General features: G+C 36.5%; 1 protein-coding gene across 1 annotated transcript; it reads left to right on the top strand.

The window, feature by feature from the left end:
* Positions 1 to 9,216: 9,216 nt before the first annotated feature.
* Positions 9,217 to 10,083, top strand: LOC130980561 (uncharacterized). The gene has a single exon (XM_057904226.1). It carries the CDS (start codon positions 9,217 to 9,219, stop codon positions 10,081 to 10,083), a length of 867 nt encoding a protein of 288 aa, XP_057760209.1.
* The last annotated feature ends 9,151 nt before the right edge of the window (positions 10,084 to 19,234 follow it).

Below are 19,234 nucleotides of genomic sequence, written 5' to 3'. Positions count from 1 at the left end.
TCATGCTTATTCTTATTCTAAGATATCCATTCGCACTTCAACCTGATGAATGTGATGATCCGTGACACTCATCACTATTCTCACTTATGAACGCGTGCCTGACAAACACTTCTGTTCTACTTGGAAAGCTAGAGTATGTATCTCTTGGATTCCTGTTCCACGACGCATGGTTGCCTCGCCTGACAACCGAGCCTTCCATTCCGTAAGATCAGAGTCTTCATGGTATAAGCTAGAATTATTGGCAGCCATTCCTAAGATCCGGAAAGTCTAAACCTTGTCTGTGGTATTCCAAGTAGGATCTGGGAAGGGATGACTGTGACGAGCTTCAAACTCGCGACTGTAGGGCGTAGTGACAGACACAAAAGGATAGTAAATCCTATTCCTACATGATCGAGAACCGACAGATGATTAGCCCTACGTAACCCGTAGTCGGACCATTTTCACTGAGAGGACGGGAGGTAGCCATTGACGCCGGTGAAACCCAACATACAGCTTGCCATGGAAAGGAGTATGAAGGATTGGATGAATGCAGTAGGAAAGCAGAGATTCAAGAGGGACGAAGCATCTCCATACGCTTATCTGAAATTCCCACCAATGATTTAAATAAGTATCTCTATCTTTATTTTATGTTTTATTTATCTTTTAATTATGAAAACTCTATCACCCATTTGAATCCGCCTGACTGAGATTTATAAGGTGACCATAGCTTGCTTCAAACCGACAATCTCCATGGGATCGACCCTTACTCACGTAAGGTTTATTACTTGGACGACCCAGTGCACTTGCTGGTTAGTTGTGCGAAGTTGTGACAAAGAAGTGAGATTACAATTGTGCGACCAAGTTGTTGGCGCCATTGTGTATCACAATTTCGTGCACCAAGTGTGCAGGAAATCAAACCAAACAACTTGGCCCAAGGAACAAATGTCTAAAGCCCAAGTCAACACTCTCTTTGGCCCATCATAACTAAGTCAAGTCCCATCACAAATCTTTAATCCAAATAAAAGAAAAGAAAGAATTGGCCCAAGTCCTTCGAAGCCCATTTGGTAACCTACACTTCCCACCATCGGGAACTTAAACTCCAAATTCATTTCAATTACTTCCTTGAAACTTCCATTAAAAGCCAACACTCCTCTCTTCTCTCTCCTCTCTTTTTCACTTTGGCCACGTCAATCAAAGAAGAAGAAAGAAGAAAATGAAAACTACAGAAAACAGGCTATGAAGAAAGGCAAAGAGATTTGTGCCAAATCAAAACAAAAAAAGGGGCTACAGCCAATTAGCTAGTCTCATTCGGTCAAAGCACATCAATAAGTTTCTTCCCTTATATGTGCAACGCCGAGGAACCAAGTAGAAAGTCACAAGGTCACAAGCACAGAGCATGCAACAATAAAGAATGTGAAGTCAACTTGGTTCAGAAGCTCATCAAAGCTCAAAATCAAAACTTGGAGCCAAAGCAAGGCTCTACGGTCAAGATTGAAGAAGCTTGAAGAAAAAGGATGAGAGAGAATAGGTGAGTTACATGAAATATATTCGGATTTCTCTCTCTTCTCTAATGAAGCCGCTACTAGTCTCTGATGTTGGAGAAGAAGACAGTGTTAGGGTTGAACGTAAATCAACCTTGGAAGCTTCACTCTTCTATGTTAAGAGTGAACAGCCAAGGGTTGAAGGCAAGAAGAGTAAGTGAAAAACACAGAGTTCAATTCTCATACCTACCCAAGCTAATTGAATTCTTCTCCTTCATGTAGTTCATTTAGTATTTTCTTTTTTTTTAGTTTAATCTGTCTGAGTCTCATTGAAAAAAGGCAAACATGGTGAGGTTTGTAAGAAAAAACCAATGAGAGATAAAAAGCAGTGAGTTAAACTAGGAGAAAAATCCATAAGATGTCTCAGGTTTTGTTTTGTACATCTTTCTATTTTGTGTCATGATCCTGTGGGAATTTCCTTGCAAATTGGGTTAGCACTTGGCTGTTGAAATCTGGATTGAGGTCTAGTCAAGTTCAGATTGGGTTAGAATTTGGATTTGTCTCAAATAGAATTGGGTAGATCCTAGGAAAACCATTGGTGTATGTAATGTGTTGAAAAGTGAGTGAAATTCCATCATAATTGTGATGGAGACTGGATGTAGCCTACACTACACTAAGTAGCTGAATCAGGATACATCTGGGTGTTATTCCTTCTTCTCTACTTCACTTCTGTTTCTGTTACTCAGGAGACAAAATAAAAATATCTCTCAACTCGTTATAAGACAAAAGTAAAAATATCTCCTAAGTTACTTAGAAAAAGCAAAAGTACTATTCAGCAAAAAAAGAAACTAAAATTCAACCCTCCCTTCTCTTAGCCACTGATAACCATCACCTCATATTTGGTTTATGGACTTGTGATAGGTCTTGGCTTTGTTATGATGGACCACAGTGTGTTGGACTGATTATTTGTTCCTTGGGCCAAGTTGTTTGATTTGTTTTTCCTGCACACTAAACCAAATAAGTTAAACCAACAATTATAATATTTGTTCATCACATGGATTAGTTTTCTAAACTCAAGAAAGAATGATTTCTAAAAGTTTTCTAATCCAAATTTTATGTCACTTATTTAAATTAGAGCAATTAAAAATTATAAAGTGTAGCACACTCTTTAAAACACTATTCCTAATTAAATCAAGAAGTCATGAGAAAGAGTTTTCAAGCTAATTCTAATATTAAGTTTTCCCAAAACAATATTGTAATCTAAAATGGAGTTAGAATATTTTCCAACAATTCTAAATCCTTTAAGAATGAAGAACGAAAACTCAATCATGAAATAAATCGAAGCATAAACCTCAAATAAAGTAAAACATTTAGATTAATAATTCATAAAAAGATGAACAGAGCTCCAAACCTTAACAGAGGAGATTAGTTGCTCATGGTGGAATGAAAATAGAATCCTAAAGTGTGATGTAAAACGGTGGTGTGTGATGTCTGAATGTCTTTTCCCTTGACCATGGAAAAGTTTTTAAAACTTAAACAATGACCTAGAATTCAAATTCAAACTAAATAAAAAAATCAATTCTTTTCTAACAACTTCTAATTAATTAGTGATCTTCCTTGTGATTAGAGCTTAAGCGTTGGTGGGTTACTTTCTTAAGCATTATGCACTTGAAATTAATCCTGGACTTGAGGTGCATGCACCCCCTAAGGGCCTTGGCATGTGGATCAAGTGAGGGATGTCCCATGCCCTTGAAGATTGGAGGCCTGGTGTGCAAGTAGGCCTGGGTCACGTGAGACGCATGTAACATGAAGGGGCTTGGCGTGGGAGCTGGCATGCCCCACATCTCACGTGCTCGAGCCTAGGGATAGTGGACGTGCGACGTAGGTGAGCTGAGTGTGACATCTGCGCATGGTGTTGGAGATGGGCCTGCTGGCCAATGGCCCAACGTAGGACATTGGAGAACCACATAGGACATTCACGCATCAAGGGGGTGGCTTGCGACGTGAGGAAGGTGGCGTGGGATGTTGGTGATGGAGTGAAGGATGATGTGGGGCAACGTAGGAGACGTCCCACGTCTTCAATGGCTCTTTCCAAGAGTGCTTCCTTGCCTAGCCTAGCGTGTGTCGGTGTTTCTTGGTGTGGCACGCCCTTGAAGGAGGTGTTTTGGGCGTGTTGGAGTGTGTTGGGCGTGGCTAGGCGTGTGGGACGTCCCACTTGCTCGAAGGTTGCATGGAATTGGTGTGTAGGTGGCGTGGGGACGTCCTATGTCGGGCTTTTCGTGCTAAATTTTTTAGCTCAAAGGTGAGGGTCGTTCGCGGCTCAAACAAAACGTCCACTATAGACAATTATATAACGTTGGAAAGTTTTGGAAGTTGCTTTCTAGCGCTGCTAGAACCGCTTTATTTGGACTTCTATCACTATAATTATGCTCACTCAAGTATGAAGATGTCAGGATAAAAGCATCCACAAATTCTCTTTGCACTTGTATTCACTTCTTGGTTTCCTGGGAGGTTGCTTCCTTTTGTATGGTGGTGAACGAAACTGGCTCCGCACGTTTCGCACAAATAGACCGGAAAGTATACCGGGTCGTCCAAGTAATACCTCAGGTAAGTGAGGATCGATCCCACGGAGATTGTTGGTTTGAGCAAGCAGTGGTTACCTTGCAGATCTTAGTTAGGTGGATAGAAATTATTGTTTGTCATGGAAAACGTATAAAATAGAATAAATAAATAAAACATTACTAGATAGGTAGAAAATCAATGGTATGAGAACGGTTGAGCCTTCGGAGATGCTTTGTCTTTCCGGATTAACTTTTCTTACTGTCCACTTCAATAATTTTTTGATTCCTTCCATGGGTGCCGTAAGTGATTAACTCATGTCCTCTCATCAAGTTAACCTCCTCCACTGCAGCAATCCACCATGTTGTAAGTGACTCATGTCCTCTTGTCAAGCCACCTCTAGGTTTCTCACTGTAGCAGAAGATGAAACTCTAAGCAATCCACTCTCCTTAGCACAGACAAGGCAGATCTTCCGGATCAGGGAACGCTGGTTCTCAGACTCTAGCCTTAGCACCACAGAGACCTCACTTACCCACGGTCAACGAGATTTTATATCACGTCTCCAAAGTTGTACAAGTACTCTATTGGAATCCGCAATGCAATCTCTAGCTTTGGTTCAATGCTATACAGGTCAGGACTCACATGGAACCCATGTAGAACAAGGGTGATTGTCACGGGTCACCCTCAATTCATAAGATGAAGAACGAGAATGCATAAGAGAATAGAACCATACATATTAAACTAGAACAGTAATATTATTGATCCATGAAACTCAGCAGAGCTCCTAACCTTAACCTTAGGAGGTTAGTGACTCATTCTTACAGAAAAGTAATGAAAAACGTAAAAGTGGGCAAGGATCTCTTAACAAGGGTTAACTCTTGTCTATATATATACTAATCTGCTAACTAAGAATTACAGAAATCAGATAAACTAGTCTTGTAGTGCAAAAATCCACTTCTGGGGCCCACTTGGTGAGTGTTTGGGCTGAGCTTGAGTGTCTCCTACGAGCTAGTACCCCTTAGGGGCGTTGAACGCTGGCTTGGGACAGCCTTTTGGGCGTTGGACGCTAGCTGCTCCCCTGTGGGCGCTGGACGCCAAGAATAGGGCTGGTGGCTGATGTTGAACGCCAATTTTGAGCCTTCATTTCCAAAGCAAACTATGGACTATTATATATTTCTAGAAAGTCCTGGATGTTAGCCATATCTGTTAAGAGTGTGCCATTTGAACTTTTTTAGCTCCAAAAAAACTCCTTCGAGTGCACAAAGATCAGATTCTGACAGCATCTACAGTCCTTTCCCTGTCTCTGAATCAGACTTTTGCTCAAGCTCCTTAATTTCAACTAGAAAATACCTGAAATCAACATAAAACACACAAACTCAAAGTAGAATCTAAAAATGTGAATTTTGCACTAAAACCTATGAAAACATAATAAAACTTAAACAAAACATAATGACAACTATATAAAAATGATGCCAAAAAGCGTATAAAATATCCGCTCATCATATGGCATCTTCTTTAGTTCTTCCAAGGACTTCTTTAGTTGTCCTTCTCCTTTTTCGTTTTTACTTAAAATCTTTCAACAACTTCCTAAAAATATCAAAGCACAAAGCAACTCCTAAAAACATTGATTAAAGCATAAAAATCTCAATTAAAATAAGAAAATCACTAATTTTATTCAAAAAATAATTAAAAAATAACTAAAGATGCTCATGTATCAAGCTACTGAAAGGATTGAATTTTTTTTCTTTTAATATCTAATGAGTTGATGAGTAAAATTGTTGAAAAGAAAGAAGATACATTGTACTAACATCTTTTTTAGGTGAGACAAGTTTGGGTAATAAAAATGATAAAAAGATTGCAAAAAGATGTAAGTTGAATTTCAGAGTATAAATTTAAAATTTTGAGGCAATAAAAATATGTGTTCTATTTAATTCAACACAATGTTTGACACCACAGTTTTTCATATTCAGATTCAGATTTAAAATGAATAAAAGAAGAAGGAATAAATAGTTTGATTAACATCTAAATAAAATAAATTATTTTTGATAGAATAAAATAAAATAAAATTTTAAATATCCATAAGAGTAAAAATATTTGCAGATTTATGACAAAAATAATATTAAATAAAACTTGTAATCCTCGCTGCTTCTTGTGCTACAGTGTGCATATATAAAGGGAAAAAATTGTCAAAATTTTAAATATAAGAGGAGTAAATTTTTATTGTTTAAAAAAAGTGAAAATTTCTCAAGAATTTCTAAAGTAGGAAAAATAATTTATGAGCAGTCTAATATATCTGAGGGCTTAAATTTAAATTTTATATTATCCATGTAAAAAAAATAATATTTAAAAATAAAACTTACCTTTTACCATAATATTCTCTTGTTATTAGTTCTTCTGTTATAATATTATACTTTAATTTTATATAAATATTAAAAGTATTTTATAATTAATTTTTAATTAATCTCCAACTATAAAACATAAACACTTCGTTGAGTTATTCTATTTGCATGTTAGACATATTTTAATTATGATATTTATTCAAAATTTATTCAATACCTGTGTTTTTTATATCCAACCGTATTTTAATAAAAATAAAAATAAAATATTTTTTTAAATATGTATAGACACACCTAAATATCATTACATATTGACATATCTAAATTTATTCTTAACTTATTTTTTCAGATAAATTTAAAAATAAAATATATTATTTATTAAAATAAAAAATTATTTTAAATATTTTAAAAAAGACATTAAAGAGCAGCTAAAATATTAATTTATATTTTAATATTATTTAAAAAATATTTTACAGTATATATATATTGTCTCCATGTCTTTAAAAAAAATGAAATTTTAATCCATATAATATTTCGATTTCGTATCTATTTAATATATCTCTAATAATTATTCATTCTTTCATTATCATATTCAAAAAATTATATCTTTTTGGGTAATTTCATAGTCTTTAAAATCGGACTGGTCGGTTTGACTAAAAAACTAATGAACCAGATTTCAATTAATTCGGTCCAATTCAAAAATTATTCAAGATCAAGAACCAGTAAATATCGGTCAAATCGATTAAAATCGATCAAAATCGATAAAAATCAATAAAAATCGGTCTAACCGAACTACTCAATATAAAATTTTAAAATTGATGAAGACGTTGTTTGAACATAAGTTCTCTTTGAACTGTATACTACTATTGCCACTATGCTATGTTATTCTTTATTATTTTAGATGCTAATTATTAATTATATAATAAAAGCGTACAATATAATTTTTTTAGATATTATTTTAATTTTGTATTTACTTATATTTAAATTAATTATTTTTTATTATTCATAATTTTTAATATAAACATTATTAAATATGTAAACATAAAAAATATCAAATATTTTTATTAATTATAATATAATTATTTTTTTATGATTATATGATATTTATTAATATTTTTTAATAAATACTTATAATAATAACAATATAATAAATATAAAAATATTTTAATATAAAAATAAAATTAAAAAATCTTTATTTAAAAAAAACTAAAATTTTATAAATTTATATAATAATAATCATATTATAATTTATTGATTATAATTTATTAAAATTTAATTATTTTTAAAATATTAGTTATAATATATATTTTAAATTTTAATTTTAAGTTTTGATTATTTTAAATTTTTCTATTTATATAAGATTAATTACTAATTCATCGATTAAATTAATAAATTAATGAATTAATAGTCTCATTGGTTGGATCACCCCATTCTATTCTTACAAGTATACTTGGATGTGGACCTGTGGTTCCCGGGCCAGCTTTATGTATTCACTGTCGCGCGGTTCTGTCTTCTTTTCCGCGCAAGGAGATTGAGTTGAGATAATGAGGTTGTTAACTTAGGTAGATTTTTGGGCTATATAAGATGGACTTGATGCTAGGCTGCTGCGATTGGACCGATATTTATTTCAAGTCGTTGGAAAATGGATCCCTCAAATAAACTCGCCCAAAAATGAAAGAGAAAGAAAACGTGAACTAAGACATTATTGGTTTGCCAATGAGCCATAGCTCACACGGTATTTCGCTCCCTCCCCACCTCAAAGATCTCGGGTTCGAGTCCTATCAGCTGCATCCGAGGAGAAAAAATTGGTAAGTATGTGAGGAGTGTGTGGGTGTGTATTGTGTACCTAGGATTGGGGGTTGTCCAATCCGTTGGGATACCTAGGATTGGGGGTTGTCCAATCCACCGACCAAAAAAAAAAAAAAGACATTATTGGTTTTTGCAAGCTTGTGTTTTGGACATTCTCACTCCCATCTGTAACGTTATTGGTTGGAGCTAAGAAAATTGACATCATGACGGAAATATTTAAAAAAAAATACCAGGAAGACATTAATGTTATGGATAACAGATGATAGTTATATTAATAATATTTGTAATCATAGTTAGAGAACTAAAAAGAGTTATAATTTGCTTTTTCTATTCGATTTTTCTTAATTTATTTATTTATTATTTGGTATTTTTAATATTACTAAAATAAATGAGTAATTTTAAATGTAATAACCTCTATAAAATTATAAACATTATATTACATAAAATAATTTTGTGTTATTATCTATCAGTATTATTGTTTTTCAATCCATTTGTGAAAAATGTTCTGTAACTTTTGTCCATAATTATTTTTCATGAATAATGTGAAGAACTGAGCGTTTGATTCATTGATTGATTAAGATGAATTTAACAATATTTAATTTGTCTCTTGGCCAATGTAATTTCACGAATTTGTAAATAAGTTTGGTCCTAATTGAGTCCAACAGCGGATTCAAATATTTTTTTATTTATATAATTAATTATTAGGGCAAATGATCCGTATAAACTATAGTGTGAAAAAATTTACATGATTCCACCAAAGAAATAATTGTTACAAGGTTCATCAAGAGGACATTTCTATGTAATTTGAATTAGAGCAATTCGAATTACACACATGCACACAAGCACTAATTCGAATCAACTAAATTCGAATTACACACACTAATTCGAATCAGGATGATTCGAATTACACACACACAGTTACTCAGACTAATTCGAATCATGCTGATTCGAATTACTCTAGGTATAATTCGAAATATGTTGTTTCGAATTATAAAGGGCCAGACGTGTATAAATATAGTGTGAATGTGAATTCCTCTCATTAGAGTGACAAAATGGCTAGTGAGGAGAGTTTTGTAGTGTTGGTGCATTATAGAGGATCAATTAAGAGAAAAACACGATCTAGTGTGAAGTTCACTGATAAAGATCCTCTCAGTATTTTTATGAGACATACGACGAGATATGATGACTTTGTAAATTCTATACTACAGAAACTTGGGCTGCAAGGTATGAAACGGGTTCAGAAGTTATTCTATCGCATTCCGATCTCAGTGCTACAAGAAATCATGAAGTACGATTGTTTCTCCATAAGGAGTGATAAGGATTTGCAGGTCCTGTTCCATTGTCGTCGGCAATTTTCTGAGGTCAGGACACCTGAGCTGTTGGCAAAGTTCGTTGATGTGGTATCTAGCTCGGGGGGTTTGAATCGGAATACCCACACTATAGGCACAGTAGCCGGTTCTAACTCGAGACCTGTTGATGCATCTTCGTCTGTCCCTGTGAATGAACCTCCGGACGAACCTGTTGCCTCCACGTCATTCGCTGTTGATCTCAACTATAGTGGAGGCGGAGAGGTTGGAATCGTGGATAGGGTGCCGACTTCTTTACAGTGTGGGACATCGGCTGGTATGGGTGATGCGTTGCTGGATGATGATGACGATGATGATGTGGAGTCGGATCTCATTGCTGATGACAGTGGCAATGAGATTGCAGCGAGTAATCCAGCTAGGATTGGCGGTGGTTCTAGTTCTGGGACAAAGCAGTATCCTCCTCACTTTTCATCTTTGGACTTGGATGCCATGAGACAAGAGGGGGTTTCGGGGAGCCTACTGGATTTGGTGCTAGAGATGCCCAGGAGACTGGTAGTTTTACAGAGTTTCAGGTTGGTCAGCAGTTTCAGGATAAAGAAGAGGTTGTGTTAAGTGTGAAGACTTATAGCATCCGACGCGGGGTACAGTACAAACTGGTGGAGTCCGACTATCGCCGGTATGTAGGAAAGTGTTCTAAGTTTGGGAACGGGTGCATATGGTTGATTAGGCTAAGTCTCCAGCAGCGCTGGTGCGGAATTTACAACCACAAACTAACCGGCAAGTGCACCGGGTCGTACCAAGTAGTACCTCAGGTGAATGAGGATCGATCCCACGAGGATTAATGGACTAAGCAACAATGATTAAGTGATTTACTTAGTTAGACAAATAGAAAAGAGTGTTTTGGTGTTCAGAAGTATTAAATAGTAAATCAGAGAATCAAAATAGCAAACAGTAAATTAATGCGAATAATATATGGAGAAAATAGTTAAGGCTTCAGAGATTTCTATTTTTCGGATTGACTTTTCTTACAAACTATTTTAATCATGTAAGATTTAATTCATGGCAAACTATATATGACTAAACCCTAATTCCTTAGACCTTTTTAGTCTCCTCTAAAATTCATCAACCACCAATTCCTTGGTCACTTAATTCCAATTAGAGAGTGAAGTTCAAGTCTAGTTTATATGCCACAAAAAATCCTAATTACCCAAATATAAGAGGATTATATGTCACGTATTCCGTTAAGTCCAGATAATTAGAAATTTAGGAGAATATGTTTTCAAGCTGTTGTTCAAGTAAAGAGCTTTTCCAAGTTATACAAGAACTCAATTAGAACAAGGGTCATACTTCAGTTTCACCCAAATTCATAAGATAAAGAACGAAAACAATTCTTGAATTATAAATCAGTACATGAATCAAAATAGAAAAATAATAGTATCAATCCATACAATAGACAGAGCTCCTAACCATAACAGTGGAGTTTTAGTTGCTCAAGGTTCAGAGAGAAAACTAGGATTCTGAAAAACTGTAAATTGCGGAATGAGGTAGAGGAGAAAAGATTCACCCGAAGGACTGATTCCTTTCCCATTTATATCTAATCCTAATTAATGTAAATTATATTTCCTAAAACTAAATAATATCTTTACCTATTTTAAAATAAAAATTAAAGTTTAATCAGAAAACAAATCAATATCTAACACAAAACTCACCGGCAAGTGTACCGGGTCGCATCAAGTAATAATAACTCACATGAGTGAGGTCGATCCCACAGGGATTGAAGGATTGAGCAATTTTAGTTTAGTGGTTGGTTTAGTCAAGCGAATCAAGTATTGGTTGAGAGATTTGTGTTTAACAGGAAGTAAATGACAGTAAATGAAAAGGGGGAAGGGCAAATTGTAATAAATTAAAGAACAGGAAGGTAAAATGGACTGAATCTTAAAGAACAAGAAAGTAAATGACTGAAACTTAAAGTGCAAGAAATGTAAATTACAGTAACTTAAACGGCAAGAAAGATAAATGGCTTGAATATAAAAGGGGTTTGAGGACTGGGATTGCAGAATCTAAACAGAGAGAAAGTAAATTGCAATAATTAAGAGAGCAAAAATTTAATCAGAAGTAGTAAGCGTTCAAACAGAAAGGAAATAAAGTGCAGAAGAGGTTCACAAAAGAACCAAAAGTAAAATTGGGTCTCAGGTCTCAAGAGACTAGGTAGCAGAGCCTAGATCTCTATTTGCCTTCCTAGATCCAAGTTAACAAAGCAATTGACAAGAATTAGAAGAAGAAGCAGTAGAGAAAATGAGATTCAACTTGATTATGCAGAAACAGAATTGAAGAGATTTTGAATGGAGGTTGAGACAGAATTTCCTCAACTCTTCACACCCAAAACTCAGAAACAGAAGATTAGAATTGCTAAGGCAAGAACGAGGGAGAAGAGAGATCAATTCCCTCCCCAATTCTCAGAATTCTCGGTTCAGTCACCAAGAAAGTATTCAAAAGCTCCCAAAATAAAAGTAAAAATTCAAAGCTAAAAGTAAAGGTTTTCTTTTTTTTTACATCAAACTAACTCCTATTTATACACTTTCTATTCTTGGATTTTGGGATTTGGATGGGCTTTTGATTTGGTGAAATTGGGTTGAAAGAGGCCTTGGTTAATTGCCCTTGAAGTTTGAAAAGAAACCCAAGTGAACCATGTGAACCGGATTTGAATTTTTGCCAAGTTGGATTCAAAGTTTGAGTTGAAGTTTGGGGTCAAACTTTGAGGCCAACTTTTCATATCAGCAATTCAATTTTTCTGGTGCCAAAGTTGGCCTTCAAGTTTGGGGGCAAACTTCAGCGCAAACTTTGGCCTTTCCTTAAATACAATTGGCGCCAAAGTTGGCCTCCAAGTTTGGGGGCAAACTTGAGCGCAAACTTTGGTTACTCTGGGTGAGAAATTGACATGCCAAAGTTGGCCTCCAAGTTTGGGGGCAAACTTGAGCGCAAACTTTGGCTATCCTGGGAGGAATCAACATGCCAACGTTAGCCTCCAAGTTTGGGGGCTAACGTTGGCGCAAACTTTGAGTGCCCAGGGAAGAAATTTCAATTTCTCAAGTTAGCCTTCAAGTTTGGGGGCAAACTTTGAGGCTAACTTTGCACCAAAAGTTTGTGCCAAAGTTTGGGGGCTAACTTCAACTCCAACTTTATGTTTCTTGGTTCAATTTCACTTGTTTCATTGCTCCCTCTTTGCTTCTAGCCGTTCCTTCTTTCTTCCACTTTTCTCCAAGCTTTCTTCACCTATCATAAATCAACCAAACACATCAAAGATATGCTCAAAATCATGAGATATTCAATCTATCATAATATGCAACAATTATAGCATAAAACCTCATGAATTTGCATTAATTCACATATGGTTGATTGATTTAGAGAAGTTATGCATTTTCACTCCAAATCACTTACTTAGGATACAAGAAAGTGCATAAATGCTATCAAAACAAGTGAAATTAGCTTGAAAAATGGGTATATGATGACTTGTCATCACAACACCAAACTTAAATCTTGCTTGTCCCCAAGCAAGCATCAAAACTAAGAGTACATGAAATGAATTAAGAGGATATTATCCTTATTATGCAGATAGCAGAACTTGATCCATGGGGCATTTATGCAGACAATTACAACTCAAGTTATTGTTCCTGTTACATAGTACATATCTTTCTTCAAAAGCTTGCTAAACTTGCTGTTATAAGACTCACTTTTTGACTCACTCCCTTGCTAACTCTTCTTGGCTTATAATGCTTTAACAAGCTTATTATTCTTTTAGAGGTTGGGTGTCAAATGCTGCAGCATAGCCTTTGGCTTTATTTTCTTTTCTTTTGCTCAACATCTTTCCACCACAGACACATGGCTCACTAATTCTTCTTAGGATCATTGATGCCCAGCATCTCTTTGGATAACTAAATGTTTTGTATCTAAGTTGCTCTTTATTGTGGATTTTCAATTGGCCATCCCAAATCAGTTGATCTAAGTGACCGGGTTTTAAAATACCCCTTAGAATTTACTCATCCAAGCAGATCTTAGTACAAGAACACCACAGGCATATGTCCTAAGGTCCAAGCTATTGGTGTCCAACCTTTATTCTTTGTTTTTCTTGCCATTTTGGCTTTTTCTTTCTCTTTTCTTTCTGTTTTTATTACCAAGGGTTGTTTCATTCTTGATAAGAGCTTTTATAACAGCAAGCTAACTCACACTTGAATGAGGATGATAATATGCAACAATTATTTCATGAGTTATACATTTAATCAAACACATGTACCACCACCAACTTCCATTCATGCTTATGCAACATTGGATATTTTACTTTTCAATTCAAACCAAACTCTTTTATTCAAGCATATGGGAAACAAAACAATTTTCAAGCTAAGTGATGGATACAAGCATTATGCAGATTTAGCATTTTTAACAAGCTATTTCACTTGCAGCTAGACGAACACTTTAGCAAGATATACAATGGTTCCCATGTTCAAAACAACACACAGCAGCAAAGATTAAGTTCAGATACAACCTTTGAAGTTGCAGCCCTTTGATTCTTCCTTCTGTTGTGTTCTCTTTGAGTTAAAATGCATAGTGTCTTCAAATGTTGGCTCATATCCTGCATAGTTCTCAAAGTTGCTTGCTTCTCAAGCCCTTAGTTATATGGTTAGTGTGCATAAACTGAGTGTGGTTTCAGGATTTGTTTTGGTGTGTGAACACCAAACTTAATTATTTTGCCACTGTCTCAGATGTAACAAGTTAACCATATTTGAAACCATGTATCCTTGCTAAAGTTTAATAGAATTAGAGCTAGAAAATAATTCAACAGTTGAATAATGTGGTTGATTGCTTGGAGTTAGAATCATGCAAGAGGTGAGAATGTGTTTTTAACTGATATTTTTGGTGGAACACCAAACTTAGAAGTTTTCATTCTCCCTCAAATTGTTTTGGTGTGCAACACCAAACTGAGCTCCTTGCAATCCATACCAATTATTCAACATTTTTATTGAAAAAGCTATGAAAGAAAGACTACCTCAGGTTGGGTTGCCTCCCAACAAGCGCTCTTTTATTGTCACTAGCTTGACATTGAAGCTTTCTTTTATGGTGGTTGGTGCTTGTAGAGCCTCAATTTGTCTCCCCTGACTGTGATTCTCTTCTTTGTTTTCTGGTGTTCAATTTCAGCATGCTCCAGTGAGAGTATGTTGCTGACAATGTAGTAATCCTCAGTTTGTTGATTTGACCCCAGCTGTTGATATACTAGTTGCACCTTATCACCTTTAGAAAATCCTTCAGTTGGGATTTTCTTGTTCTTCCACCCTTTGTGAGCCTTTTTCTTATTCTTCATCTTTTTCTTGCTTGTTGATCTTCCTTTCTTGACAGTTACTTGAGTTGTGATGCCTTCCTTTTTGCTTATCACCCCTGCTTCCTTGTGAATCCCTTTTTCTTCTTGCATCTGTTTGTTTTTCTGTTCCACTTCCTTTTCAGTTGATTGCTTTGGAAGTAGATCATCACTCATTTTGCTTGTTTCTTCATCCCTTTGTAATTCTGGGAAGACTTTCAGGATGATGCTCTCCTCATACATCCTGAGGGTTAACTCTCCTTGCTCTATGTCCACAATGGCTCTAGCAGTGGCCAAGAATGGTCGACCAAGTATTATGGAGTCATTTCCATGTTCTGAAGAATCCAGGATTACAAAATCTGCTGGATAGATAAACTTGTCAACCTTAACTAAGAGGTTCTCAATCAGCCCTTTAGGATATACTATTGATTGGTCCACCAATTCCAAAGACATCTCTGTTGGTTTCACCTCCTTTATGCCAAGCTTTTTCACTAGAGAATATGGGATTAGATTTATGCTTGCTCCTAGATCGCACATCCCCTTGTTAATGAACAGGTTTCCAATAGTGCATGGTAAGAAGAAACCTCCAGGGTCTTCAAGCTTGGGAGGGAGTCCCTTTTTAATGAGTGCACTGCATTCCTCGCTAAGCATCACCGTTTCCTTCTCATTCCAGTCTCTTTTCTTGTTGATGAGCTCCTTTAGAAATTTGGCATACAGGGGCATTTGCTCCAAAGCCTCTGCCAAAGGTATGTTAATCTCTAGCTTCTTGAAAATCTCAAGAAATTTGTGGAAGTGCTGATCCTTTGTTTCCTTGTGAAATCTCTGTGGATAAGGCAATGGTGGTGTTGAGCTCTTCTCCACTTGATGTTGTTTTGGAACTGGTTCCTCCAAGATCTTCTTTCCTTTCTTCAAATTCTGTGGTTTGTTGTCTTCCTCTGTGAGTTTTTCTGGAGCATTCTTGCTTACCATGTCTTTGTTGATGGCTTCATCATTCTTTGTTGGCTCAGTGTCATTCTCCATAAGCTTCTTTGTTGCTCCTTGGTTACCATCTGTTAACACTTTTCCACTTCTTAGTTGCACGACCTTGCATTCTTCCTTTGGGTTAGGAATGGTGTCACTAGGTAGTGAACTTGATGGTTTTTCAACAGAAATCTTCTTGGAGATTTGTCCAATCTGCCTCTCTAGGTTCTTCATGGAGGCTTCTTGATTCTTGGTTGTCAATTCTTGGTTCTTCATTAGTTTCTCCATGAGCAGCTCTAGATTGGTGATCCTTTGTGAGTCTTGTGAGATGGGTTGATTTTGGGTTATTGATGGATGATGATAAGTGTTTTGGTTAGTTGGTTGGTTATTGGGTGGGTATTGGTTAGAATTTGGGTAGTTGTTTTGTGGTTTTTTGTATGTATTTTGGTTAGTGTTTGGCTGGGGGTTATGGTTTGTGTTTTTCCAATTGTTCTGGCCTGTGTTTCTTTGCCATGGTTGTTGGTTTTGATTATGGTTGTCTCCCCATCTGAGGTTGGGATGGTTCTTCCAAGATGGATTGTAAGTATCACCATAGACTTCATTTGTTCCAGGATTTTGGTTGTGCATGTATTGAACTTGCTCTTGCTGTTGCTCTTCTTGTGTTTCTTCACTTTTCACCCAAGTAGTTGGAGATTGGCTTGTGGTGCTCACTGCTGCCACTTGCAAGCCATCAATCCTTTTGGCCATTTGCTCAAATTGTTGTTGAATCTGCTGCTGCATCATCTTGTTCTGAGCCAGAATAGAATCAACTCCTTCCAACTCCACTACTCCTCTTCTCTGTGATGGTTGGCGTTGTCTTTGGTGAGCAAAGAAATATTGGTTGTTGGCCACCATATCAATGAGGTTTCGAGCTTCCTCTGTGGTCTTCATGAGTTGCAAGGATCCTCCTGCAGAGTGATCAAGAGCTTCTTGAGCTTTAAGAGTGAGTCCTTCATAGAAGTTTTGCAACTTATCCCATTCAGTAAACATTTCTGGGGGACATTTCCTCAATAGAGCCTTATATCTTTCCCATGCTTCATATAAGCTCTCGGCCTCCAATTGAGTGAATGTTTGAACCTCTGTCTTCAACCTTAGAACTCTTTGAGGGGGGTAGAATTTGGCAAGAAACTTGCTCACCAAGTCATCCCAAGTGTTGATGCTTTCTTTTGGAAAGGTTTCTAGCCATTGAGTGGCTTTATCTCTGAGAGAGAATGGGAAGAGTAGCAACTTATAGCTATCAGGAGGTACACCATTTGTTTTCACTGTGTCACAGATTCTCAAGAAGGTAGACAAGTGTTGATTTGGATCCTCCAAAGGACCTCCTCCAAAAGAACAATTGTTTTGAACCAGAGTGATGAGTTGTGGCTTGAGTTCAAAGTTGTTTGCATTGACATTGGGAGGAAGAATGCTACTCCCACAATGCCTAGCATTTGCAAATGTGTATGAAGCCAAGACTCTTCTCTGTTGGTCATTGTTGGCTCCTCCTCCTGGTTGATTGGTATCTCCTTCCATATCTTGGAATTCCTCCTCAGATTCTTCTTCTTCTCCAACAATGTTCTTCCCTCTTTCGGCTCTTCTTATCCTCCGAAGGGTTCTTTGATCAATTTCAGAGATGATAGGGGAAGATCTTCCTATACCTGACATACAAACACACAACAATAAACACACAGACCCAGAAAATTGATAAAACTCCAATCTATTGCTAGAATGAGGTTTTGGTTAGTTTAAGCAAAAATTCAAACAGTTAGTGTGTTAGTAAGAATTAGAATAACAAAAAAGAAAAAGTGCTTAATCTAGACCTCCACTTCACTTAATCATTGTCAATCTATTTCAATCCCCGGCAACGGCGCCAAAAACTTGATGTGTGGAACACGATCCAACACAAAACTCACCGGCAAGTGTACCGGGTCGCATCAAGTAATAATAACTCACATGAGTGAGGTCGATCCCACAGGGATTGAAGGATTGAGCAATTTTAGTTTAGTGGTTGGTTTAGTTAAGCGAATCAAGTATTGGTTGAGAGATTTGTGTTTAACAGGAAGTAAATGACAGTAAATGAAAAGGGGGAAGGGCAAATTGTAGTAAATTAAAGAACAGGAAGGTAAAATGGACTGAATCTTAAAGAACAAGAAAGTAAATGACTGAAACTTAAAGTGCAAGAAATGTAAATTACAGTAACTTAAACGGCAAGAAAGATAAATGGCTTGAATATAAAAGGGGTTTGAGGACTGGGATTGCAGAATCTAAACAGAGAGAAAGTAAATTGCAATAATTAAGAGAGCAAAAATTTAATCAGAAGTAGTAAGCGTTCAAACAGAAAGGAAATAAAGTGCAGAAGAGGTTCACAAAAGAACCAAAAGTAAAATTGGGTCTCAGGTCTCAAGAGACTAGGTAGCAGAGCCTAGATCTCTATTTGCCTTCCTAGATCCAAGTTAACAAAGCAATTGACAAGAATTAGAAGAAGAAGCAGTAGAGAAAATGAGATTCAACTTGATTATGCAGAAACAGAATTGAAGAGATTTTGAATGGAGGTTGAGACAGAATTTCCTCAACTCTTCACACCCAAAACTCAGAAACAGAAGATTAGAATTGCTAAGGCAAGAACGAGGGAGAAGAGAGATCAATTCCCTCCCCAATTCTCAGAATTCTCGGTTCAGTCACCAAGAAAGTATTCAAAAGCTCCCAAAATAAAAGTAAAAATTCAAAGCTAAAAGTAAAGGTTTTCTTTTTTTTTACATCAAACTAACTCCTATTTATACACTTTCTATTCTTGGATTTTGGGATTTGGATGGGCTTTTGATTTGGTGAAATTGGGTTGAAAGAGGCCTTGGTTAATTGCCCTTGAAGTTTGAAAAGAAACCCAAGTGAACCATGTGAACCGGATTTGAATTTTTGCCAAGTTGGATTCAAAGTTTGAGTTGAAGTTTGGGGTCAAACTTTGAGGCCAACTTTTCATATCAGCAATTCAATTTTTCTGGTGCCAAAGTTGGCCTTCAAGTTTGGGGGCAAACTTCAGCGCAAACTTTGGCCTTTCCTTAAATACAATTGGCGCCAAAGTTGGCCTCCAAGTTTGGGGGCAAACTTGAGCGCAAACTTTGGTTACTCTGGGTGAGAAATTGACATGCCAAAGTTGGCCTCCAAGTTTGGGGGCAAACTTGAGCGCAAACTTTGGCTATCCTGGGAGGAATCAACATGCCAACGTTAGCCTCCAAGTTTGGGGGCTAACGTTGGCGCAAACTTTGAGTGCCCAGGGAAGAAATTTCAATTTCTCAAGTTAGCCTTCAAGTTTGGGGGCAAACTTTGAGGCTAACTTTGCACCAAAAGTTTGTGCCAAAGTTTGGGGGCTAACTTCATCTCCAACTTTATGTTTCTTGGTTCAATTTCACTTGTTTCATTGCTCCCTCTTTGCTTCTAGCC

The sequence above is a fragment of the Arachis stenosperma genome, chromosome 1, assembly GCF_014773155.1.
Source record: "Arachis stenosperma cultivar V10309 chromosome 1, arast.V10309.gnm1.PFL2, whole genome shotgun sequence".
Taxonomy (NCBI): Eukaryota; Viridiplantae; Streptophyta; class Magnoliopsida; order Fabales; family Fabaceae; genus Arachis; species Arachis stenosperma.
The sequence above is the reverse complement of the archived record's forward strand: the minus strand, read 5'-3'. Positions and strand labels throughout refer to the sequence as shown.